General features: G+C 36.0%; 2 protein-coding genes across 8 annotated transcripts in view; both read right to left on the bottom strand.

The window, feature by feature from the left end:
- The window catches only part of FAM53B (family with sequence similarity 53 member B), a 115,010-nt gene extending 112,692 nt beyond the window's left edge, over positions 1-2,318 (bottom strand). Inside the window, exon 1 of the mRNA XM_019742162.2 lies at positions 302-2,318. The gene's annotated coding sequence lies outside the window, so the exon portion shown is untranslated. The remainder of the gene's footprint in view (positions 1-301) is intronic.
- Positions 2,319-2,459: 141 nt separating this feature from the next.
- Positions 2,460-27,074, bottom strand: part of EEF1AKMT2 (EEF1A lysine methyltransferase 2) — a 27,288-nt gene continuing 2,673 nt past the window's right edge. For 3 of the 7 annotated variants that reach the window (XM_074338835.1, XM_074338836.1, XM_074338833.1), the window contains exons 2-6: positions 24,784-24,849; positions 24,140-24,254; positions 11,449-11,556; positions 9,447-9,663; positions 2,460-5,375 (exon numbers count right to left, since the gene is read on the bottom strand). In XM_074338835.1, coding sequence (XP_074194936.1) covers positions 5,281-5,375; positions 9,447-9,663; positions 11,449-11,556; positions 24,140-24,238 — 519 coding nt within the window. In that variant the 5' untranslated portion in view covers positions 24,239-24,254; positions 24,784-24,849 and the 3' untranslated portion in view covers positions 2,460-5,280. Of the gene's footprint in view, positions 5,376-9,446; positions 9,664-11,448; positions 11,557-21,687; positions 21,887-24,135; positions 24,255-24,783; positions 24,850-26,583; positions 26,883-26,963; positions 27,006-27,074 lie in introns of those variants that run through there. The other 4 variants (XM_074338834.1, XM_019742168.2, XM_019742169.2 and 1 more) reach the window with 4 other exon arrangements.

Here is a 27,074-nt window from a genome sequence, read left to right as displayed (position 1 = left end):
ACCACAACTGGCAATTCCAACTACAAAGTCCTATGGAATTCTGTCCTGTCTCTTGAACAAACTGTAATACAAATGATTTGACCCAACTGGCTCTCTTGACAGAATCAGAGCTTTCCTTCTAGACTTGTTAGGGTTTCCAGAGGGGATAAACAACTCTCGTGTGCCCTGCTTCAGACTGCTTCTCAAAAATCAACAAATATTATTCTCATTCAAAACAACAGCATAAAAGCAGTTTCACTGAATCACAAAAGGATTTCAAAGGTTCTATTAATAAATAACACAACGTGTAGTTGTCACTCACAATTTCAGGCCTTTCTTCCAAAACTTGCACACAGCTCTTTAATTCAGCCCAGTTTATTTTATTAAAAACCATATGATGATTTTCCCCATTCAGATTCCAACTAGGCTTCTGGTTGAGGACATGGAAGGAAAACCTAATTATTGCTGCTCCAGTGCATCTAAACTTATTTCATTACCCAAGTCAACAGAGTAGGGCTAGATACGGTGCAGAAAGGCAGCCAGATCCGGAATGGAAGCCGCTTTCCTCTACGCCCCCCTCCCACTTCACCCCTCCGAGTCCCATGGTTGGAAATCATCCGAATGTTTTTCATCCTCACATTTTTTTCGCCAGGATGTACTAAAATTAGATGGGAACAAAGGACTGACATTTTCGTATCAGAGGAGGGGTTAGGAGGAAAATGTGAGCTGGCAGCACACTCTCGTCTACATTTAGTCTCCTCCTGACGGCTCCCTCATCTTTGCAGCGGCAGGAAAGGCGAGAGCAGGGGGACGGCCACATCCCAACTGCGCTCCTGTTCGCAATAATCACTGATACTAATAAACTGCTTCCTGGTCCCCTTATTCAACCAGAGTTTTCACAGTTCTTTGTAAGCTCCTCAGATAATACCCGGGATATGCTAACTGATGGCTCATGTGTAAATTTTTAGGTATTTGGGAAAACAAATTAATAGATTCGCTATGCTTAAAAAGCTCCTGGCTAGCATGCACCACACAGACCACTAACATAGTTATGCAGTCACAATACATATTTAAAAATATAACAGAAGAATTTACCATTTCTTCAGAATGGGCCACATGAAAAATGAAAAAAAGTAGATTTTGGTTTTTTCACATCTTCCTCTAATACAATAGGCAAGTAATTTGCAAATATTTTAAGGCAAAATATCCCGGTTGTCTTTCTTACAATGGTATCAGCATGACAAAAGTACATTCTGCCAGCTTCCACATCCTAGTTTTTGAAGTTCTTCTCCATAAAAGCAGGATACTGCTACATTCATGTCTTGGGAATTATTCCTATCTTTTTAATTTGGTTTCCCTGGGCCTAAACTACAGGTCCACACAGTGACAGCTCAAAATTCAGTCAAAGAAGCCCTTTTAATGATTAGTCTAACGCACTGTGTTAGAAAGGTTTTTAAAACTCAGTAAGTACCGACTCAAGCTCTCTTGTTTTCTGATTACTGGCGCCCATCTTGACATCTAAGCTGGAAATGAAGGATCTTTCAGCAACACCCCAGGAATTTTGCTAAGGTCATATTCAGTCATTCATTAGGCTTCTTACCCTTGCTTTTCAGAGTTCCACTGTAGAGCTGATTTTATTCAGCATTTATGTAGCCTGTGGGCTTGGGTATTTGTCTGCTTAATGTTGAGTTTCATTTCTATGCCCCTAACATAGGAATCCATCAATTGACCAAAGAATTTCAAACTATTCTTTTACTTTTCTAACAAATTGCATGGTGTGTATGAAGAATAAATTAGCATTAATTTTCTTGAATTAACTGTTAATAAAACATGCTCATGTGCTCCCCCTTCTTCTAAGGACATCTCTGTTTCATGTCTAACCAAGAGACATGACCAGGGTTGCCTAATTTTTTCCCACTATGCACTTGTCCTTCAACCTGCCATGTTCCTCGTCTCCCACTGTCGAGCTCTAGGTAGCAGGCAGTCTCCTTCCAGTGAAGTGTACTAGACAAGATGCCTTTCGGCGCCCATCCACATCCCCACACACAATTAGCCAAAGAGGTCACTGCTGCAGAACACAAGACAGGGCTCTTGCTCTCAAAGCAGAAGGCTGTCTCTGGCTCACAGTGCCAAAAACAGGAACTCAAACCCAGGCCTCCCCACAGCAGTAGAATGCTGGCCTGGAGAGCAAGTGATTTTTCACATTTGTGTATTTTTTCACTGTAGGCTATTGGACACCCACACACACACACACATAAAGTAAAATTATTTCAGAGAACATAAATCAAAGTCCATTAACATAAGCAGGGATACTCTATTTCTTTGCATATCAATTTAAGGAAAATTATTTCAAAGCCATATAAAACTTAATTACTAATGTAGGGTCCTTAAAAATGAAGGTTTCTATTATGTGCGGATGAATGTGAATGAAGGTCAATATATAGTACTGCATTACGGTATCATAGAAATTTAAAAATAAATAAATGAATGGAAACACTTTATTCATACAAAGACTGAAAGTCTTTTGTATATGTTTACCCCCTTCCTTCCCCCCAAATAAATGGAAAATTGCATGCTTATCACAGATGAAGAAAAAAGGCAAATTCACTGCTATTACAATGGGGGAAAAAATCATTCAAGGACAGTTTGTGCTTATTTTTAAATGGCTTGAGTCAAGCTGCCAAGAGTAGTATCAGGTTTGATTCTTATGTGCATGAATGCCAGTCCCAAAAAGCAACTCTAACTTGTGCACCTGGCATAAAACAAAATGTTCTGAAAACTTTCTATTTCTTAATTGCTGTAACCCGCCCATTCAGGCCTCAAATCCCTTTGGACTTACATACGCACTTCCTACACACAGAAGTGGCCCTGTTATGCAGTAATAACATCATAATGAAAAGCAACAATTCTGTGCCGGCTCCACAGAGAAATCTCGTTTGCATTTCAAACAAGTTTCCTCAAAATAAGAGTGTCTTTTGATGAAATAAAATTACAATTCCAACTTCTTACCCAGGGAGAACAGCATTCACTACATAACTACTGCTCTCTTTTGTAACTGCGTACTTTCTTTCAGTTACCCACATATTCATATGATTTAACAAAACTAAGTTTAACAATAATGTATTTATGACTTGCTTTAGTTACTTGGGGACATTTACTGACCTGGTTTTTAAAGCATAGTATTATTTGAAAATACTAATTTATTGTTAGCATTTTTGGACCTTCCATTTGTTCTGATTTCAACCTCTGAGAGGCTGGCTTCCAGCAGGATTAAACTGATAAGGAGATGACAACCCCCTTTTCCTAACCTTATAAACAGCTCCACAATTCCTAAAAAAAAAAATAAAAAAAATCATTCATCTTTGCAAATGGATCAAACATACCCCCCATGATAGTGACTCAAGGAGCTTTTCAACAAAGGCCCATTCCAAGCTCTTATGGAATCAAACCCAGGGTCTCGGTCTGGTTGCCCAGAAAGCCCATTTTGTTAGATCAGTGCTTTAAAACAGCAAATACTTAAAATTCTAAAAAAGTGCTTACATACTATTATCATATTTAAATTCAAGGAATATTAATATGAAAAACAACAAAGACCAGATCTCAATAGGTTATAAAACTATTCGTATGTTTCTATGGCGTAAGATCCCATGTCTAGTTTGTAAAATGAACACAGTGATTTTAAAAGTTTAATTATATACATTTTAATTTCTCATTTTTTTACATGTTAAAAATTAAATCTTTTCAAAAAAAGTTATTTGTTTTGAAAGTTTTTGTACATGTCCTCTGTTCTCTTGTGCAGGTGGTAATCTTCATGACTGATTAATGATGACCTAAATCAAATCCCCTCCCTACCCCTACTCCAGGGCAAAAATGAAAACAAGGATGTAATGCTACACTTACTCATTACTGCAGTGACATTTGCCAAACAAACAAAAATTCTGTTCGTTCTGTAACCCAACAGGCCTAAAAGTTGAAGCTCGTCAAAAATTATATCACTTTTTAAAAAACTCATACTGCGACTCCAATATTAAAATATTAGCCCAAATACAAATCAACATTAAATATTAATATACCTTATCTTTTCAAAAACATTAAGCAGCTATTTCTATTACTAATTAGCCCCCACCCAGAACATTTTTGTCCCATATCCCTCAGGGCTCATGTGTGTGTGTATATATGCATATATAAACTTACACCATCCTTTCAGAGGAAAATGACACAGTTCAGTTCTTGATTAGGCAAGTCTTTGAAGACAGGTAGGGAGATGGTGAAAAGCAATGAAGGATGACTCACTGTTCTCCTAATCCACAGATCAACATTGTCACCGGGAGCTGCAGAGCTCCTAAAAATAACTGCCCAACTTCTCCAACCTTATTTTCTAAGAACCAGTCATAGCTCCCCAACTGAACTATAAATGCCATAAAGGCAGAGATTTACATCTGGGAGGCAGAATACGTGAGGGCAAGAGAATGGGTTTCAGTCAGACCCACAGAAGACGCCTGGTTTCATCCTGCACTAGCCGTTTGATATGTAGCAACAGGAAAAAGTAATATATGCCTGGAGAAGATACTGGGGAGATTCACTAAGATTATAATAAGACTGAACATAGTGCTAGCGTATTCACAGAAGCCCTCAGGTGTCTTTCCTTCTACTTTCTATTTATCCCTCACAGTGCGTAAAATTCCATCAGCCACAAATACAAGCCACAAAATACAAGCTCAACTAATGTTTCTTGGTCAACTGATACATTTATCTGATTTTCTTTAATTATATGTGTGAATGCTAGAGGATTTTCTCAGAGATTAAATAATCTTTTTTAAATAACCACCATTCAACCCAAAATAGCATGCTTAGTATGTTTCATAAATATTCTAATAAAACACTATGAAAATTTAAGTTGTTTTGCTGATTCTGGCCCTAGAATAGATTAGTCAAATCTTAATAAAGAGATATGCTCAATTCAATTTTACCAAGGTTACAAAAATCAAGACTACATGCTGTCTGTAGATTCATTTACTGCTATAGTTTTTAACTGTTCAGCAGTTACAGGAAACTTTTTTAATCAAAAAGGAAAATATTTACATTTCAAATACAAAAGAAAATTTTAAAGTATTCTTGGTTGATCTCTAAAGCTCAACCACTTACATGCTCAGGACTTTTTTACCAACCCTTTATAGCTATTCAACATGTGCATCCTGTGTACTCATAAGCATTTATTTGCACTTGCATTTTCTGTGTCAGGTTTACTTTGATGTAGAGCTTCTTAAAAAAAGGCTAACTGAAGTTGTCCAATGAAAAGTCTCACGGTTTTTGGAAAACCAATGCTGCTACACTGTTTCCGGATCTGCCTCCAAAGTTGAACTTGGGTGTTGGCAATTCTTCGAAAAGTTCAAATCCTGTCAAACAAAATTAATTACTCTTACTAGGGATTAAATCTCATAGTTAAGAGAAGTTTGTATTAACAATATACTTTCAAACCCTTTATAAAACTATGTGATTCCAAACTCAAAACTGTGACTGAATTTCATTTAATGATTTTTCAATTCTACTGTATATGTATATAATAAGTGTTTATACCCCAAAACCTGGAATTGAACAAGGAAGAGACAAGACCAAAAACGAATTGCAGAAAAGAGGCTTTTCCATCCACCCATTTCCTCAGGGCACTTCCTGTGTATCATCCCTTCAACTCTGCATCTCCTGAGCCGACTGCACCATCTCTTTTGTAGGAAGCAGCTACCATGCGTTCCACGTATGAGACACTGTTCTGAGTGCTTTATATGTACTAATGCAATTGATCCACATCACACGTATAAAAGCACTTCCTACAGAAAGGGTAAATAACGTGGAAATAAAAACGAATCCGTGAGATGAAAAAGTTCTGCAGATGGATGGTGGTGATGGTTGCACAACAACATCAATGTACTTAATACCACAGAACTGTACACTTAAAATGTTAAATGGGGGCAGCCGGTTAGCTCAGTTGGTTAGAGCGCAGTGCTCATAACACCAGGGTTGCCGGTTCGATCCGCACATGGGCCAGTGTGAGCTGCGCCCTCCACAACTAGATTGAAACAACTACTTGACTTGGAGCTGATGGGTCCTGGGAAAACACACTTAAAATAATAAAACCTTTAAAAAAAAAAAAAAGTTAAGTGGCAAATCTTATATGTATTTTACCACAATAAAAGAGTTTGTAACCAAAGATCAAGACCCAAATTGAAGTAATGAAAAGTCTGGGAAGACAAGGAGCTACTAACTTTCAAAGTAGTACATTGTGTTTTTTAAAAAAAGAATAACCTGGATTCAAAGGTCCTGGGTTCAGGTGCGAGCCCTACCACTTACTAGGTGAAAGATGTGCTGTTCCAATTACCTTCAGCAGGATCCTCAGTTTCTATGCAAGGAGGTTACAGATATCAATGCCGCTATCTAATTGATAGTGACTTTGCAAAGATCAAAATAAAATAATGTGGCACTTTCCTAAACTACAAAATAAAATGGAAACTTAACGTTTTATTATTTTGTTTTAAAAAACTAAGACAAGGCTGGAAGGTCACTCTCATTAACCACGTTTCCCTCAGTGATGGACTATTAATTTGGGAATTTTTTTTCCTTTGGAGGGGTATGTGCATTTTCTAAAGTTCCATGCCTTGAGCTCGAGCTCGAATAAGTCTTATAAACAGAAAAAAATGTTAAAAGGGATGTACATTATTTTACCAACTGGCTTTTTTAATACTTTGTTTCATTATAAATTCTAATTCATATTCTTAAACTTCCTCAAATCTTAACAAATAACTAAATATTAAAATCTTCATTAAAAACTGATCATAGAAAATTATTCCAAAGAAAGACAGGCCTTTCGATAACATGATATATTTTAATGCTGGAAAATGGAGCCACTGTGGTGGGTTCATGGGTACACACCCATATTTGTTTCTGAAATTTTACTTATGCTTAAAATATTTCATAATAAAAATTATCGAGAAAATGGAGCTGTCTGTGAATTTTCCAGGACTAATCTTTTAACTCCCTGGATTAACTCTACAGAGCTGAAATTACTATAGTTCAAGAGCTAATACACCAAAGTATTAAAGTGGATGTATTCCAGAGATAGATAACAAATGATTTTAATTATTTTAATCTATATGCTTACGTGTTGGGGTTGATATCTTTCCACATTTTTCATAATGAATCTGGATTACTTTTGTGGTAAAATAGGATTTGGGGGTTTAATTCAGTAGTTTTAAGAAAGTTAAGTTCCTTGGACATCAAATTAGAACATCCCAATATCTGGCAAATGTTTCAAGCAATCCTCACCAAAACAAATGACAACGTAAAATGTTTATATAGATAAAAAGAGGGTTAACAAAGGAAAAATGCAAGATTCATTTCAACAGTTTTATGAACATTTATGTTTCAAATAAGAAGCAAAGAAGTAATCTTTGCTTCAAAGATTGGTGAAGCAACCTTTATTCTACGCAAAACGGACCATGGAAGCCAAACTTGAGAAGCTAGTGACAAGAGCCTCAGCAGTGACACATGGCAGTGTATTCTGTTAGTGTCCTGGATCTAACTCTAGGAGAGGCATGCCTACAACTAAAATCAAGTCTTTTATTGTATATAATTATTTCTTTAACATTTCCTGTTGCAACATTTTGCTTATTTAAATTCTGTATCAAGCTCTAAAACTGAACATGAGTTAAAGAATTTACTCGCTAGTCCAGGGACACAGACACAGTTTTAAGCTTTCTTTACCAGGCTGAAGTCTGTTCCTCATTATCAAAGACAGACAAATATGTTTTTGTCTGGTGGTTCCAGGGGTAAAAGAGAACACCTGTATTTAAAAACCAGTAAAGGAACTTGTTCTACACAGTGTAACTCAGAGTATTTATTAAAACTGTCAAGCTTCAGGAAGAGGGAAAGACTATTGATATGGGGCCTCCACAGTTCTAAAGGAAACAAATTTAACATGGAAGATAATAAAATTAATGGCATGAAATAAAAGACAATAAATCACATATAATTCTTGTTTTCCAGAGGCAATAGTCTGACATTTCAAGCCTCAAACACTTCAGGTTTTACATTATATAGCCTGCCAAAGCCACTGCATGCACACAAAAGGACGTGTGTTAAGTGTTTTCCCTCCTACTGTCTAATACCTTATTAGCAACAAGAAAACAAACTCTAAGGTAAAATGCATGCAATATGGTGATAAATCCATTTCCCATTAGCTTGTGACAACTAAGGTTCAAAATTTAACCACAAATTTAGTACCATATCATTTATTAATACTCCCTAAAACTTCCTCCCTCTCCTTTAAAATAACTTAATCCTAATCTGAAAAAAGAGTCTAAGGAAAAAACAAGCCAATGTCTAGTTATAAATTCTCAAGATACTTTCCCAGTCATGCCTGTGCACTGCATGAAAAAACTGGCAGGTAAAATAGTCCTTAAAACATGCAAGGGGCGGCCGGTTTGCTCCGTGGTTGGAGCGCAGTGCTCATAACACCAAGGTCACCGGTTCGATTCCCACATGGGCCAGTGAGCTGCGCCCTCTACAACTAAGATTGAAGACAATTACTGGGAGCTGAGCTGCGCCCCCCACGACTAGATTGGAAAAAAATGACGACTTGACATGGAGCTGATGGGTCCTGGAAAAATACACTGTTCCCCAATATTCACCAATAAAATTAAAATGTTTTAAAAATTACTTTTAAAAAAATGCAAGGAACAGTCTGCCAAAGAACTCAAAATATTTGCATACAGATTATTGATTCTCAATCCTCACAAAATCCCCTTAGTAGACACAGCACCTATTAGACTTTTGCTCATGGGGCAAAATAAGGATTCTGTCTTGGCACTGAAAATCTTTAAAAAGGTAGAGATTTTTGCAAGAATTAATAAGCAGCATTTCTACTATCAACTTCCTATATTTCATTTCTGTGCAATGTTAAAAATATTTGCTCCATATACATACTGAAAATAAGACAAATCCTAAATATCTAAATGACTATATATAAAGTATCTATAAAATTAAAACTCTCATCATTAAGACTTTAAAAAATACTACTTCCATTTGCGTTATTACTGTTTACTATTCTTACTGATTACTAATATATCAGTGCACTAAAGTCAGAGGCATATATGTGCTTTCTTTGTTTGATTCTCTAAGTAACAGATTATACAGCTTAAATAAAGAACTTAATTTTTATAGGCTCATAAATTTTAGTAGTTAACTGCCAGGATTTCTTGGAAATTTTTAAAAAGGACTCTGGATCTCCACCAATATTATTTCTTTGTGCTTTGCATGTACAGTGAAGAGTATTACCAAGGTTATTAACAGAGATGAAAAGCAGGCAATTTCCACAAACAGGAAAGTAAAACACTGTAACACCAAGAAAAAAAATACCTATTTAAGTGCATTAAACCTGAGATAAGCACACATTTAAACAACATATAGCCAATTACCTTCACTGAATTCATTTAGCAACTCTTCCTTGGTCCAATTACACGAGGTTATTAGAAAAAAGCCTTTCACTTTCAACACCCTGGAGAGAGATTTCACATACTGCTTCCTCTTCTCAATTGCATTGTCAGGATTAAGGCTTATGGCATCAAATGTCCCTTTGTCAACACAAATATGAAATCCAGACAGCTTTGTGGAAAGATTCAAAAAGTCTTCTACCTGTATTAAAAATCAATGCTTATGTGAGAACAATTAACACACAATCTTTACTGAATTTAAATGACAATCTGTAAAAAGTTATAGATAAAAGGACCCGTTCATTATGATGGCATTTTACATATAATAAACATATTTGCAACTTTATAGCTAACTTTTATGTGCTTCATTCCAAGATCATTAAAGCTAAGATTAGTAAGAGAGACTAATAGTGTTTCCTGGACATTCCAAATCTCTACAAATTTGGAAACAAATCAAAGCCAGGTGTACTGCCTAATACCAGCACAAAACAGAGCTCACAGGCCTAGTTTATGACACAATTATTTCTGTAGAAAAGTAGAGTATTTGACATATTCTTAAAAACAGCAAAAATTATCTGGCACTCAGGTCACTGAAAATATGATGATTTTAGCTGATATTACTAAGCTGTGCGACCTAAAGAAAACAAGGCAAATAAAAGCTGTTTGCCTTTGACTCAGCAGCTTACAAGGCAACTAAGGGGTACAATGAATGGCATAAAGCTTAAGAAATTAAAGGATTGTTCAAACTGTAATTACTTAACTTTATAAATATCCTTCACTTTAGAATTTGAAAGTCATACATCAACATTTCATACATTTTCAATAACCTACTGATAAATTTTAAGCATTCGAAATAGTGAGCTGCCTCAATTTCATAAAATATTCAAAATAATTTGCCAATAAACTTAATTCTGAGAAGCTACTTTGAAAAATTAAGCAATTAGCTGATGATTATCCATATAAACTTAATAAAGCAATAATAAATAGTGGATTATCTAAAATTCCCTTACTGTTTGACTTAAAAATGTGGACCTTACATTTATATATATTGGAACACGGGCTTTCCCCCTCCCTCACACCGAAGTATTTATTATACCTGAAGCAAAATAATGACTCTAAAGAGCTAAGATTGGAGAAGTTCCTATCCTAAATGCCTGTATGAAAGTACACATTTATTCAACAAATATTTTGTAGACACCTATAACATGCAGGGACTTTTCAGGCCCTGGGAATACACCAGCAAACAAAAGAGGGAAGGTCCCTGTATAAGAGTATATCTTATATTCTCTAGAGGGAGAAGCAAATAATAAATAAGCTAAATAATTTCAGATAAAGTGCTAAGAAAACAAAAACAGAATAATGAAGACAGTGAGTGACTTGACGGAGAAATGTTTTGGAAAAGGTGGTCAGGACAGGCCTCTCTAAGAAGGTAACGTTTGAACAGAGATCAGAACGATGAGGGTGAGCTAAGGAAGACCTGGGGCAAGACTACGGTAGGTAGAGGGCAGCCGGTAGGTGTCAAGACTGGAGAAGAACAGTCTTGACGTGTTTCAGAAGCAGAATACACGTTTTTTATGTAATTCAGAGGAGCTTAAACTAGAAATATAAATGCAAGAGACATCATCTCCTCCCAGACCACAAAAGTAAGTAATCTTTGGTGGATTATACCACTTTATGCATTCGTAACTTTTTGATCTAGTTAATCCCAAATTAGGTATTATTTGTGTGTGTTTGCAAATATGAGAGGGGACGAGGAAGGGAATGAACCCACTTGCACTCAAAAAAAAAAAGAGAAAATAACTTTCCCAAGCTGACTAGACTGAAAATTTTAATAGTTACTTAAAAATGTTTCCTTTTGGATTATTTATGATTGATCCTTAAATATTAAATATGAGTTCAAATGATGTCAGCAAGTTAATATACTTTAGAAACATTTAAACTTTGTAACATTTATTAGAAATAAAAATAAGTTACAGTAAATAGTTACCTTCAACTTAATGTTAGATAAACCTTCTTTCTCTATAATACTTCCAGAAAGCTGGATTGCAGAAGGAGAGTAATCAATTCCAGTAATATTAGAAAAACCAAATTTTGCCTAGAGACAGAGAAATAATTTTATACTTTAGTTTTTAAAAGTTTTAATATACTGTTTTGCCTAGGAAATAAAATATTGTTAGAACTGGGACTATTTATTTTTTTTAATAGAGCAAGTAATCTATACCATCCAATAATCTACAATGTTTAAATTTTATTGTAGAATCAAAATAGAAACTAAAAGTTTAAATTTATACAATGTGACAATTTATTTGCTTTTATAATATTTTATTTCTTTTTCAAAAGGAAATTCATTTTCTCAAAGATAATGAGAATACTTCTATGCACGTTTCTGCCCTCAAGCAGAAAAATGTAGTATAACTTCTGATGTCGATATGCTCTAATTTACACATAAATCTGTCATAAATTTTACTTAACACAATTAAGTTACATGAGTAAATTAAATGCATATGTAATAAGTTCTTGATTTAAAAGTTTTTCCTTCAGTGTAATTATAAATTATGCAACTCCAACAGCCACATGATTATTAACCACCTTACATTTGTATAGTATTTTTTGTTTTTGAAATATTTCATACATTTCAATAGATCTTCAACAACAACAAAAAAAACCCATGAGGTAGGTTGGGCAGGTATTAATGTCCCTAAAGAGTTAAAGAAAGCTCACTGGATTTAAGAATTTTGAGACTAAAGCTGTAGTCCCAGCTCTTTACTGGCCATTTGGCCCCACGTTAGGGTGCGTGATGACTGTGGCAACAGCATGATAACTTCTGGTCTTCACCCCACCCCCCCAACTAGGCTGAAGAGTCTCAGAACAATCAGGCTAAAAATAATTTCAAAAGAAGTCTGAAGAAGAAAAGAAGTTGCAAAGTACAGTGTGGCCTGCAATTCCCTTCCTGCCCTTCACAGTGAACTAAACGATTACTTCCTGCAAAACTGAACCTACTCGGACACCATCAAGATTCACCTAGACTGTTCAACTCTTAGTGACTGATTCTGAATCTAAACCCAAGTAACACACCAATTATTTCCAGAGCATTTTACTCCCTTTGATTACTTTTAATCTTAAGGTCTAATATCCCTTCTGTGATGCCAAACTCCAACTCTTTTAGCTGTCTCCCTACTCTCTGAAGTCTTCATTTTTTCACTGTTTCCCTCCATTCCTTCTTTATCACACAGAGAACACAGTATGATTCTATTAACTTTTACCAATTCTCTCTTCTCCTGTGCCTATTTTCTCTTCCAGTAGAACTTATAAAAATTATGTATAGGTGTTTTAGGTTTCTAGAACAATCATCCAAAGCCTCAAAATGTTTGAAACTGAAACTGAACAGTTTTCACATTCAGTTTCTGGCAATCAGTGAGAAATAGCAGACATTCAAGGAAACAATAAACGACCAAAAACCAAGGGGAAAAGTGACATTAGAAAAAGACCCACAGAACACCCAAATAAAAGAACGATAATTAACAGATTTTAAAACAACTAAAATGAATAACAATTTGGACAATTTTGACAGAGAACTGAAAACTATAAAAAAGAACCAAACAAATAACAGAAATGAAAAATGTAATAATTAATTGAAGAAGTTGAAGGGTGGGCTTGATAGCAGGTTAGACACAGAAAAAGAATTAGTGGATTAGAAGGTCAGAAGAAAATACCCTGTTAAACCCAAAGACAAAAGGATGGAAAATTAAAAACAGTAAGGAATATAAAAGGTATTATGTAGCACAAAGTATAATATCTAATATACATATAATAGGAATCTTCAAAGGAGAGAAAATGAGAATAGGGCAGAAGAAAAAATAGCATATGGCTGAGAATTTTCTAATACCAACAAAGGACCCCAAGCTACAGATTCAAGAAGTACTGTCAAGCCAAGGCATGATAAAAACAAAGAAAACCAGTATATTATATCTGATGAAAAACAAAACCAGAAAATCTCAAAAGCATCCAGGGAGTAGGAGTGGGGGTGGGGGATACAGGTGAAAAATTACCCTCAAAAGACCAACTGAAAAAAACTGAATCTGATAAAAATCTCTGGATCAGAGCACTTTTTCTTTAAAGAAACAGAGCATAAATACGTTACAGTCTCTGTCAAACTACTCAACTCTGTCACTGCAGCGTATAAAAAGCCATAGACATATGTAAATGAGTAAGTGTAGCTGTATTCCAACAAATATTTACAAAAACAGGGGAAGCCCAGGTTTGACCCACAAACTGTACTTTGCTGACCCTTATTCTAGACCTAAATTCCAACCTACAGAAAATACAGGGAACAGAAAGTATTTAAATGATATTACAGAGATTAGATCATCTGATTTAGGACTCAAACTACCTCTACCACAAATAAATCGTAAAGGCAAATAAAGAAAAGGTGCGGGAGAACTTAAAAGAGCCTTAAAATATTATCAACCAACTGCAATATGTAGACTTAACAGCAGAATGGAAATAACGTAAGAAAGGTCAGTGAACTTGAAGATATATCAATAGAAATTATCAAATCGGATCAACAGAGGAAAAAAATAGAAGAAAAAGAAATGGACAGAGCTTCAGGGACCTATGGAATAATACAAAAGGGTCTAACACTGATGTCTGCAGACTCCTAAAAGGAAAAAAAACAGAATGGTACAGAAAATAATTTTGAAGAAATAAAGGCTGGAAACATCCCAAATTTGACAAAAGACCTAAATTTTCAGATTCAAAAAGTTCAGTGAACCCCCAATAGGATAACCACAAAGAAATCCAAGCAGCAGCATACCATAAGCAACTGCTAAAAACTAAGACACAGAAAAAAATCTTGAAAGTATCCAGAAAAATAATGCATTACTTAATAGAAACACAACAATTCAAATGATTGCAGATTTCTCATCAGAAACCATGGATGGAGGTCAGAAAGAAGTGACATAACATTTTTAAAGTACTGAAAGAAAAGAACAGTTAATTAAAGAATTCTATATTCTCCAAAACACATTCCTTAAGAATAAAAGCAAAATAAAGATATTGTAATACTAAGAAAATTTCTGGCCAAGAAATCTTCTCTAAAATGATTCCTAAAAAAAATTATTTAGACATAAGGGCAATAATATCAAAAACAAAGTTGGAAGATCAGGAATAAAGCAAGAACAGCAAAAGTAAATATGTGGGTTGAATGCAATTAACTATTATTCTGCAACTGAGTTCTTTAAAATATGTTTAATGTTTAAAAGGAAAAATTATAACTACATCAAACTAAAAAGTTTTCACAACAAAGGAAACCATCAACAAAACAAAAAGACATCCTACTAAATGGAAGAAGATATTTGCCAATGATACATCTGATAACGGGTTAATATCCAAAATTTATTTAAAAACTCATACAAGTCAACACCAAAAAAAAGCAAACTCAATTAAAAAATGGGTGGAGGACATGAAGAGACATTTCTCTAAAGAGAACATACAGATGGCCAATAGACATATGAAAAGACGCTCAGTGTCACTAATCATTAGAGAAATGCAAATAAAAACTGAAATGAGATACCACCTCACCCAGGTCACAATGGCTATCATCAATAAATCAACAAACAACAAGCGCTGCCGAGGATGTGGAGAAAAGGGAACCCTCTTGCACTGTTGGTAGGATCACAAAGGAGCAGCTACTATGAAAAACAGTATGGAGGTTCCTTAAAAAATTAAAACTAGAACTACCTTATGACCCAGCAATTCCACTCCTGGGTATTTATCCAAAAAAATCCAAAACACTAATTCAAAAAAATACATGCACCCCTATGTTTATTGCAGTACTATTCACAATAGCCAAGATATGGAAACAACCGAAATGCCCATCAATAAACAACTGGATAAAGAAATTGTGGTACATTTATACAATGGTGTATTACTCTGCCATAAGAAAGAACAAAATCTTACCATTTGCAACAACATGGATGGACCTAGAGGATATTACGCTAAGTGAAATAAGTCAGACTGAGAAAGACAAATACCATAAGATCTCAGTTACATATGGAATCTAAAGAATAAACGAACAAACAAAACAGAAACAGACTCAGAGATACAGAGAAAAAACTGATGGTTGCTAGATGGGAGGGTGGGTTGGAGGATAAGGGAGAAGGTGAAGGGATTAGAAAGTACAAATTGGTAGTCACAAAATAGTCAGGGGGTTGTAAGGTACAGCATGGGTGATATAGTAACCAATAATGTTGTAAAGATCATGTAGGGTACCAGATGGGTACTGGATTTATCAGGGAGATCACTTTATAGGTTAAATAGATGTCTGACCACTGCGCTTTACACCTGAAGCTGACATAGAATAATATTGAATGTCAACTATAATTAAATATATATGTATATATAGCGGGGGTGCCAAAAAAATGTATACAAGTAGACATTTTGGTCAACATTGTTCAAGCAGTAGTTCACCATTATCAGAAGTGTCTAGATGCTGATGGGAACCACGTCGAGCGCCTCTTGTAATTGTAGAAGTCAAACGTGACTTGTATTCATTTTTTGTTATCAGTATATTGAGTATTATAATTTTAATATAATTTTTCTTTATTAAAATGTGCATACATTTTTTTTTTGGCACCCTCTGTATATATTCACAAGACGTAAATAAAGTACAGCATGGGGAATAGAGTCAATGGTACTGTAATAGCCATTACGATGTCAGAGGGCTAGTAGACTTGGGGAAGATTATCACTTCCTGAGGGGTGCAAATGTCCAATCATGTTTTATACACCTGAAACTAATATAAAAAAATAAAAATTATAAATAAATGGGAAAATTATAGCATTATCTGGTAGGATTTTCAATATACATAAAGGTAATTCAGATAACTGCAATATAAAGGGGTGAAGTTATAAAAAAATGATATGTGGTAAGGTTTTCAACACTCCACTTGAAACAGTAAAACACTGATTCTAAGTAGATTGTGAAAGGTATGTATATTGTAATCTGTGCAGCAACCAATAAAAAAGCCATACGAACAGATATAGTCAAATCCTTACAGCAACCACTAAAGAAGCTACATAAAGACATACATATAAATAGATATATCTAACTAAAATGTAATACGAAAAAATATTCAAATAAACCAAAAGAAGCAGGAAAGGAGAAGGAAGAATGAAAAACAGAAGGAAAAATGAAAAACAGAGGTAACAAAGAGAAAACAATAAAATGGTAGACCTAAATCCAAACGTATCAATAATTACATTAAATGTAAATGTTCTAAATATACCAATAAACGTATGGATAAAAAATATGACCCAACTATATGCTATCATGTTTCCCCAAAAATAAGACCTAGCCGGACAATCAGCTCTAATGCATCTTTTGGAGCAAAAATTAATATAAGACCTGATATTATATTAATGATATTATATTATATTATATTATATTATATTATATTATATTATATTATATTATATTATATTATATTATATTGTATTATACCCAGTCTTATATTATAGTAAATAAGACCAGGTCTTATATTAATTTTTGCTCCAAAAGACGCAGTAGAGCTGATGGTCCAACAAGGTCTTGTTTTCGGGGAAACATAGTAGCTACAAGAAACTCACTTCAAATGTATTAATGACATAGACACATGAAAAGTAAAAAAATTCACAAACTAAAAAATTGAACTTCACCCCCATTAGGATGGCTATAATAAAAAAGACAGGTAATGAAGTGTTGGTAAGAATATGGAGAAACTGGAAATCTAATACAGCACTGGTGGAAATACATAGTGGTACAGCCACTGAGGACACAGCCTAGCAATTCTTCAAAATGTTAAACAAAGGGTAACCATATGACCCTGGTATGTACCCAAGAGAAATGAAAACATACATCCCCCAAAAAACTTGTACACAAATTTTCACAGCAGCATTTTTCATAATAGTCAAAAAGTAGAAACAACTTAAATGTCCATTGACGAATGGATAAACAAAATGTGGTATAGGTATACAATGGAATATCTGACCAAAAAAAAAAAAAAAGCAATGTATTAATACATGCTATAATATGGATAAACTTTGAGAACATATGTTAAGTGAAGGAAGCCAGACACGAAAGGCTAGATATTGTATTATTCTATTTATATGAAATGTTCAGAATAGACGTACAAGAAAGGAAAACTGCAGATGTAAATATCCCTCAAGAACATAGATGCAAAAGTTCTCAACAAAATATTAACAAATTGAATCCAGCAACATATAAACAGACCAAATGGAGCTTAGTCCAGGAATGCAATGCTGGTTCAATATCCAAAAATCAATCAATATAATCCACTATATTAGTAGTCTAAAGATGAAAAATCTCATGATTAAATTCATTGATGCAAAAATATTTTTTTAATATAAAATTCAACATTCATTCTAGAAATAGAAGGGAAATACTTCAACCTCATAAAGGGCATCTAAAAAAAAAAGTCCTACAGTTGACATTATACTTAATGATGAAAAACTGAAGCTCTATCCCCTAAAATCAGAACAAGGCAGGAATGACCTATCACCACTTCTAGTCAAACACTGTATTGGAAGACCTATTTTAATTAAGCAAAAAAAAAAAAAAAAAGAAAAAAAGAAATAAAAGGCAAAAAAAAAAAGGAAAGAAATAAAACCACCCCTATTCACAAATGACATGATTATTTACATGAGAAAATCCACAAAAACTCCTAGAACTCATAAAACGTACAATAGCAGGATACAAGGGCAACACACAAAAAGCAACCATATTTCTAGCAATAAACAATTAGAAACTGAATTTCAGAAAGCAATACAATTTAAAATACTTCCCCCCAAAAGAAATCTATTAGTTTAAGTCTAAAAAATATGTACAGGACCTGTATGCTGACAACTGAAAAATGTTGATAAAAATACCATGGAACACCTAATGAAGAGACATACCATGTTCATGGATTGGAAGACTCAAGATAGTAAAGATGTCAATTCTCTTCAAATTATAGATTTAGCTAAATTATAATCAAAGTTTCAGTACGGATTCTGTTATAAACACAGGCAAATTGATTCTAAAATTTATTTGAAAAAGTAAAGGAACTAGAATAGCCAAAACAACACCTTAAAAAGAATAGGGATTGCTGGTTAGCTCAGTTGGTTACAGCATGGTGCTAATGACATGAAAGAATCACACTACCCAACTTTCAGATTCACTAACAAGCTACATCAATCAAGACCGCGTGGTGTTGGCAAAGGGACATCAATAAAACAGAAGAGAGCCCAGAAATATTCATACAAATATGGTAATCTGATTTTTGACAAAGGTGAAAAGGCAGTTCAATGAAAAAAGGATAGTTTTTTTCAATAAATGGTATTGGAACAAATGGAAATCTGTATCCAAAACAAAAAAATCTTAACCTAAATCCTGTACCTTATTCAAAAATTAATTCAAGAAGAATCATAAATTCAAACAAAAAAATGAAACTATCAAACTTTGAGGGTGTCATTAGACATGACACCAAAAGCACAATACATAAAAGAAAAACTAAATAAATTGGACTTCATCAAAATTATCAACTTTTGCTCCAAACTTTTATTATACGTTTCATCTGTTAAGAGGATGAAAAGAGAAGCTACAGACTGGGAGAAAACATTTGCAATCACATATCAGAGAAAGACTTGTATTCAGAATATATAAAGAATACTCAAAATTCAACGGTAAGAAAGCAAACAACTCAATCCAAAAATAAGCAAACGACAAACAGAAATTTCACCCAAGATCAGATCTACAAGTAGCAAGTAAGTACATGGAAATATGCTCAACATCACTAGCCTGAGGGAAAATACAAAGATGTACCATGACTAGATGCCATTACATCCATATTAGAAAATTCCAAGTGTCTGCAAGGATACAAACCAACTGGAACCATCATACATTGTTCATGTACACAAAATGTAGATGTAAAATGGAACAACCACTTAGAAAAATGGCTTGCAAGTTTCTGATAAAGTTAAATATACATTTACGCTAGAGAAATTAAATATGTTCATATAAAAAACTGTAAACAAATGTTTATAGCAGCTTTATTCATAGTAGCCAAAAACTAGCAACAACCCATATAGCCTCCCAAGAAGTAAATGGATAAACAAACTCTGATATAGCCAGCCATACAACAGAATGCTTCTCAGCAATAAAAAGGAACGACTATTGATACAAGCAAAAATATGGATGAAATCTCAAAAAGCATTATGCTGACAAAAGACGGCAGTCTCAAAAGGTTATGTTGCATGATTCTGTCTTATAGGACATTCTCAAAAACACAAAACTACTGTAATGACAGAGAACTAATCAGTAGCCATCTGGGGGAGAGTACGGCCAGACAGAATGGTATACGACAGTTTTCTGGAGGGAACTATTCTGCGTCCTTACTGTGATAATGATTACACAAATCTCTACCTGTGTTAAAATTCATAAAATGAAAAAAGAGTCAATTTTACAATGTTAAATTTTTTCAATTTTAACAGGAAATTATGGACTTCATACAAATAAAATTTGAACATTTAGATAAACGGATACATTTCTTGAAAAACGTAAAACTGACTCCAAAGGAATAGAATAGTGGATCCAGAAACAGACCTGAACATATACCATTACTGGACATGACAGAGATGCAATGGAGGAAAGGATTAACATTTCAATAAATGGTACTGGGTTATCTGGATATTCATAGGGAAAAAATAAACACCAACCTCTACCTCACAACATATACTACAATTAACTGGGTCCTAAATGTGAAAAGGAAAACAATAAAGCTTCTAAAAAACACACATAGGAAAATATCTTTATGACTCTGGGGAGGCAAAGACTTGCTATACAATATTCAAAAAGCACTAATCATTTTTTTAAATGATATATTAAACTTTAGTAAAATTAAAGAACTTCTGTTCATCAAAAGACAATACTCCAAAAGTGAAAAGACAAGCCCCAGACTAGAAAGGTATTTGCAATACAAAGATCACATATACAGAAATATAAAGACCTCCCATAAATCAGAAAAAGACAAGCAGCCCAGTTTTTAAATGGGCAAAAACTTAAATAGGCACTTTGTAAAAAAGAATAGCCAAGTAGCCAAAAAGCATCTGAAAATATGCTCAACATCTTTAGTCATCAGGGAAATGAGAATAAAACCACAAGATACTACTGCACACTGACCAAAATCACTGAAATTGCATAAACTGACAAGGCCAGGTGTTGACAAGGAGGCAGAGCCACCGGAATTCTCACACACTGCCAGTAGGAGTGCAAACTAGTAGAACCACTTTGAGAAACTGTTCAGCGGAATTCATAACCCCCCAGTACTGGAAACAGCTCAAATGTCTATCAACAGGAGAATGAATGAACAAATGAATGAATGGTGGTTGTTTTCATACAGTCCAATACTATACCACAATGAAATGAAGCAGTTTAGTGCTACATACAACATGAACATGGGTAAACCTCACCAATCCCTGTTCAGCAAAAAGAAGCCAGGTGAAAAACAGAGTGCATGCCCAATGATACCATGGTACTACGTACATCAAGTCAAAAACAGGCAAAACTCAATGTAATTAGAAAGGATAATCTTTTCAACAAATGACGGATGGAATAATTCGACATTCAGATGAAAGAAAAAAAAAGGAATTTCAACCCATATCTCAAACCTTATACAAAAATTAACTCAAAAGAAATCATAGATCATCTAAAGGTAAAACTTTAAAAATTTCAGAAGAAAATACAGGGGATCTATGTAACCTTGGGTTAGGCAAAGAGTTCTTTAATATGACATTAAAAGCACAATTCATATGAGACAGTTAATAAATTTGACTTCATCAAAATCAAGGACTTCTGCTCTTTAGAAGATACTGTTGAATGAAAAAACAAGGCAAAGAATAGGAAAAAACATTTACAAATCACATACCGGACAAAGAACTTATATCTGGAATACATAAAGAATCCTCAAATCTTAACAATAAGTAAACAAACAACCCAATTTAAAAATAGGCAAAAGATTTGAATACACATTTCACCAAAAAAGATAAACGGATGGCAACTAAACACATACCATAAAAGGAGCTCAACATCATCAGTCACTAGGGAAATGCTACTTAAAACCACAATGAGAAACCAGTACAACTAATATCAAAAACAGCCAAATGAATGATAGCAAAGTCAGAACAGCAGTTACCTTTCGAAGAGAAGGAGTAGGAGGGACACAGGGGGACATCATGTCTTCTTTCTTGAGCAGGTTGAGTTACACAAAGGTGTTCATTTTGTAAAAGTAACATGTATGACCTGCTCACTTTTCTATATGTATATTATAGTTCATTTAATAAGTTCACGTTAAAAAGAAAAAAACAAATTCCCATAAGCAACTTCATATATAGGTGGCTTCACCAGTGAATTCTACCAAACAATTAAGGAAAAAAAACAATCGTCAGTAAACTCGGGAAAAAACAGATTCTCATTTAATGATGCCAGCACAGCCTGATACCAAAACTTGACAAGGAAAATTGCAGGACAATCCCTCTCAAGGACAAAGCTGCAAAACTCCTAACAAACGGAATCCAGTAATACACAGAAGTTGGTTTTATTCCAGGGACATACTTAAAGTTTCGAAATGATCAACGTAACTCACCAACATAAACAGACTAAAGGAGAAACTTCATATAATTATCTCAATACAGGAAAAACAGTTGATAAACAAGATTCATGAGCAACACTCTCCCTCCCTCTCCCTACCCCCTCTCTCAGCAAAGAAGAATCTAGTAATGGAGTTATCTACAAAACAAATAAGACTTAGGAGTACAAGCTAACATCACACCTAACAGTGAAATACTGAAGGCATTCTCTGAAAACGGGGAATAAAACAAGGACGCCTCTGTCACCACTTCTTTTCAACATTTTATAGGAGGTCCTAGGCAGTGTAATATAGGGGGAAAGTAATAAGGGATTGGACAGGAAGAAATAAAACTGCCACTGTTCACAGTGTGAATATGAGTATATGTAAAAAATCTAAAAGAATCTACAATTAAACTATTAGTCTCAAAGGTCATTTGTCTCTGTAAGAAAACTATTAAAATCCAAAAGAATCTACAGGGTAACAATACAATGAATAAATAAAACGAGTGTAATCGTGCAAAGCAATCTTCTACAGCAATGGAAATGAATGAACTATAGCCACATGTAACAACTCAAGTGAATCTCACAGATCTGAGTGAAAGACATCAGAAAGAACACACAGACTTCCACTTACATATTCAAAAACAGGCAAATGAATCTATGATGTTAAAACTCCCTGTGGTTACTGGCTAGTGGATAGTGATTACCTTTAGAGAGGAAGGAGGGAGTAATTTAGAGAGGATTAGTAGGGAGTCCAAGGGAAGCTTCAAGAATCTGTAATATTCTACTTCTTGACCAGGATGATAGTTACATAGGTATGTGCACTTTGTGATAACTCACTGAGCCACACTCTTTTGATTTGTTCACTTTACTATACACCATACTTCCATGTTTCAAAAAAGTTTATTACCAATTCTTCTACTCTAATTCCACTGCTTGACACATTCTCATGGCTCCCGACAGCCTAAAAGCACAATCTTAAGCTCGCAGGCATGGCATACTACAATGTGGTGCTGCGGCCCCTACCTTTAACTTAATCATCGTCTCTGTCCATCCCACACATACGCTTTATATTCTACTTTACAAAGTACTTACAGACCCAGTACATGCTACGCTGCTTGAAACCTTCATGCCTTTAGATACTGTTTGCAATGCTTGAAATGCTGTCCCACTTTACAACCCACCCACACTCACCACACCCTGCTCTTGTAATTCCCACCCAACTTGGATATTAGCTCCTCCAAGACCCTTTCCTATCCCTCTTCTCCCAAGTTAATCACTACCTTTTCTATACTCAGTGTATCTATTATCGCATACACCAAGCTCTGTCATTAACTGTTGATCCATATGTCAGGCCATCTTCTAGGATACTTTGAACAGCTCAAGCACAAGGTCTAAATTTTCATGTTGCCAGTGCCTGAGGCTTGGCACATAGTGGACAATCAATAAATTTCACTATTATGTATATACACTTACAAATTAAGACAGTAAAACCGTCTAGGATGAGGCCTAAGTCTCATACTTCCTCCACAGCACAGAGCACAGCAATGAACACATTATAGGCACTCAACAGTGACGGGATGGCCAGTGATAGAACCTGTACCAAAACTCAGTTCCATGGGCAAATGCTCTTTTCAAACCATAAGCTCCTAAGAAAATGTATATATGACCTACTAGAAGTGCAAAAAGTCATTTTCCTTTTATACACAGATTTCTGGAGTTTTGAGCCAGAAGAAACCAACAGAAATCACCTAGTCAAAATCTTTAGGGAAGAATTGAAGCCCAGAAAAATTAGGTGGTTTGCTCAAGGTCAAGGCTATAGCGGGAAGACTAGGACTCGGGTCCCCTGGCCTCTCATTCAGTTCTTTCTCACAATTCATGCAGCCTCCCTTTTGTACCCTGTGACTTCTCCAAGTAAGTGATATGACTGATTTACTACTTTAGATTCAGAGGCTTAGTATCCTTGATTGCAAGTTTTTAAAATTTGGCTCTAACACATGAATACTAAAAGTACCAACAAGTTCAACCAGGAAAACACCATTTCCAGTTCCAATATCAAGTACTGAAGCATCCAACGGAATCTCGTGTTTCTGCATCCACCTTATTAGTCGATTCATACTCTCTTCTCCAAACCTATTAGAAACAAAGAAACAATCAAATAACAGAGGGATACAGAGCAAAGGTTACAACTATATACCATTTAAACAGATTATTCAATATGCTCAATTACCTCTTTTTTGGAAAGTAATAACAAGTATCTGTGACAGCTTAAGCTTCATCTCTACTATTATTTAGGGAAAAAACACACCCAAGAGTAGAACAGAATAGATAAGGTCAGTATATTACTTATTAATGTTTCTGTACACCAGCATTAACACTTGTACAATTGGTTGCTGAAAATTTTATTGCTTATTCAAAAAACAAATTATAGAATAAGAGTAATTTCCTAATACTATCGTCAAATTTAAATCTGAGCCATTAAGAGAGAAAAGTGAGAGATTCTTTAAATCTACCCACTAAAGCCAGAATCAGTCCAAGGTTCCCAAGATTTTCAGGCTGTCTTTCTCTGGGATAAGCACTTAAAAGACACACACACACACACACACACACACACACACACACAATCTTCTGGCTCATAATTGCACTATTTTTTGTAACTCACCAGATTTCTCCTTCATCTCCATACTCTTGAAAAGCGTGCAGTTCTCTCTCATAGACAGCATCCCAACTACAATCAAATGCAAAGCAAGATTCTGTACTTAAACTGTATTATGAATTAGATGTATATTTCTAACACATTACAGAGATATCTGACATATGTTTAAAACATTGTTAGTGTTATCAATAAGTGCACATAGCTCAATCTTTAACATCTTTGTGTTGAAAAACTGAAAGCTATGGACAAGCAGAGTAAGTTTACACACGTACAAATTGTGATCACAAAATACAGTGAATGTTTAAATTTTTAAAAAATTTATTACAGTAACAGACACATTGCTATTAATCCCCCTCAAAATACTCCTCCTTGCTTCGAACACACTTATTCCATCATTCTTGCCACTTTCTGAAGCAGTTCTGGACGTCCTCTTTCATGAGTGTTTTTAGTTGCGCTGTTGTGGCTGCCTAGACATCCTAAATCGATTCAAAACTCTTCTTTCATGGTCGTTTTGACTTTGGTGAAGAGCCAGAAGTCACACGGTGTCAGATCCCAGATCCGATGAACAAGGTAAATGAGGACACACCGTAATGTTTTTATTTGACAGAAATCGCCCTACCTAATAAGCGATGTGTGACATGAAGCGTTATGATGGAGGATGAACCGGTTTGCTCATTTCTCAGGCCCTTTTCTAAGCACATCGTTTCTTAAATGCTCATAAAGACACTCATGAAAGAGGACTTCCAGAATTGCTTCAGAAATTGGCAAGAACGATGCGATAAGTGTGTTCAAAGCAAGGGGGAGTGTTTTAAGGGGGATTAATGGTAATATGTCTTTTAATGTAATAATTTTTTTAATTTAAACATTCACCATAGTTTTTGATCACACCTCGTAAAGCGCTTAGGAACAATACCTGACACATAAAAACACTGTTTTAGCTTAAAAAAATACAAAGAAGTATTTATTCAAGTACTCTTTAGTCCCAAACACAAGTCTGAAACTTGACTGTACAGGCAGAGTATCACACAGCACATTTCAGTTTAAAATGTGCAAACAAGGATTTTCTACCAATACAGTGGTTACGCACAACGAAACTCACCAAAGCTAAGCTCTGCTTCACGGTTACCTAAGTTTTCAGTTTAAGATTTACTCTTACTCCTTTTCAGTCCAGTTCTCCCTCCCCCATCATTTGCCTCCTCTTCCTACTCCATCTTTCTAGGATCCCTTCTCCCTCTCACCTCTCCAAGTTACCTCTCATCCTTACCTTTCCCCACAGTCATTCATTCACTCACCGATTCATTCATTAAGTAATTGCTGAGCATCTGTTTTAGGTCAGATCACTTTCTCCGACCCCGAGATGCCCTCCTCACGTCATCCTGCACCCCCACCCCTTCCAGCTCCCACGTCCCTGCCGCGTCTCCTAAGCCTTTTCAGCGCCCCGGCCTAGCAGTTCTGCCCTCACCTCTTCCCCTCGCCCAGCAGCCCGATTCGTGAGCCCCGTCCTCCCCCCTTCGCCCAAGGGTGCCCCGGAGGTTCAGGACCCTCAAGGGCCCCCGCAAGATCTTCGGAGCCGGTCCTGAGACCCACGAGTCCCTTAGACAGTATCAACCCCTTGAAATGCCTCTTAAGGGCCCCAAGGGCGGCCCCTCGGATTCCACCTCTCCAATATCCCTTACATTCGTCCAAGACGGCCCGTTAGGCTTCCTCCCGCCATGCCTCCAAGGCGCTCCCCATCCTCCGGGACCCCCGGGGCCCCATCCCTCGGTCCCCTACCCAAGGCCCCAGTCAGGGCCGCGTCACACTCACTGCTCTCGGGTCCCCAGCGGAGACGGGGCGAATCCATCGAAGCCATCCCCTCTGGGACTGACCCCTCCGCACCACACCGTGTGCTCGGCACTGCCGCCGCCGCCGCCGGTGATTCCATTGCCCCCGCTCATCCCGCTCGTCTCCCCACTCGTCTCCCCACACTGCCGTTGGGCTGCCACAGAGACGTGGCGCGCGGGCAGAGCGGACGTATGTGTTGGCGCCTCTAGGCAGTGGGAGGGCGCCCTCTCTACTGCTCCCGGCCCGCGAGGGGTCGGGGCTCCGCTTTCGTTCTACTCCCGGTCCCCAAACGCAGGCAGGGGCCGGGCTAGACTTCGCCTCCCTCCCCCGCCCCCCCGGCCAGCGTCAGATGCACCCCCTACCTCGACGTGCCTGCCTAAGCGCCACTATATTTGGAGACTGTTAGTAAGGAATTGCATTTTGGAAAAAAGACTGGCGGTGGAGAAGCCACACTGAAAACCTGAAGCCGACCC

The sequence above is a fragment of the Rhinolophus sinicus genome, linkage group LG07 (assembly GCF_036562045.2).
Source record: "Rhinolophus sinicus isolate RSC01 linkage group LG07, ASM3656204v1, whole genome shotgun sequence".
In the NCBI taxonomy this organism is placed as follows: domain Eukaryota; kingdom Metazoa; phylum Chordata; class Mammalia; order Chiroptera; family Rhinolophidae; genus Rhinolophus; species Rhinolophus sinicus.
The sequence above is the reverse complement of the archived record's forward strand: the minus strand, read 5'-3'. Positions and strand labels throughout refer to the sequence as shown.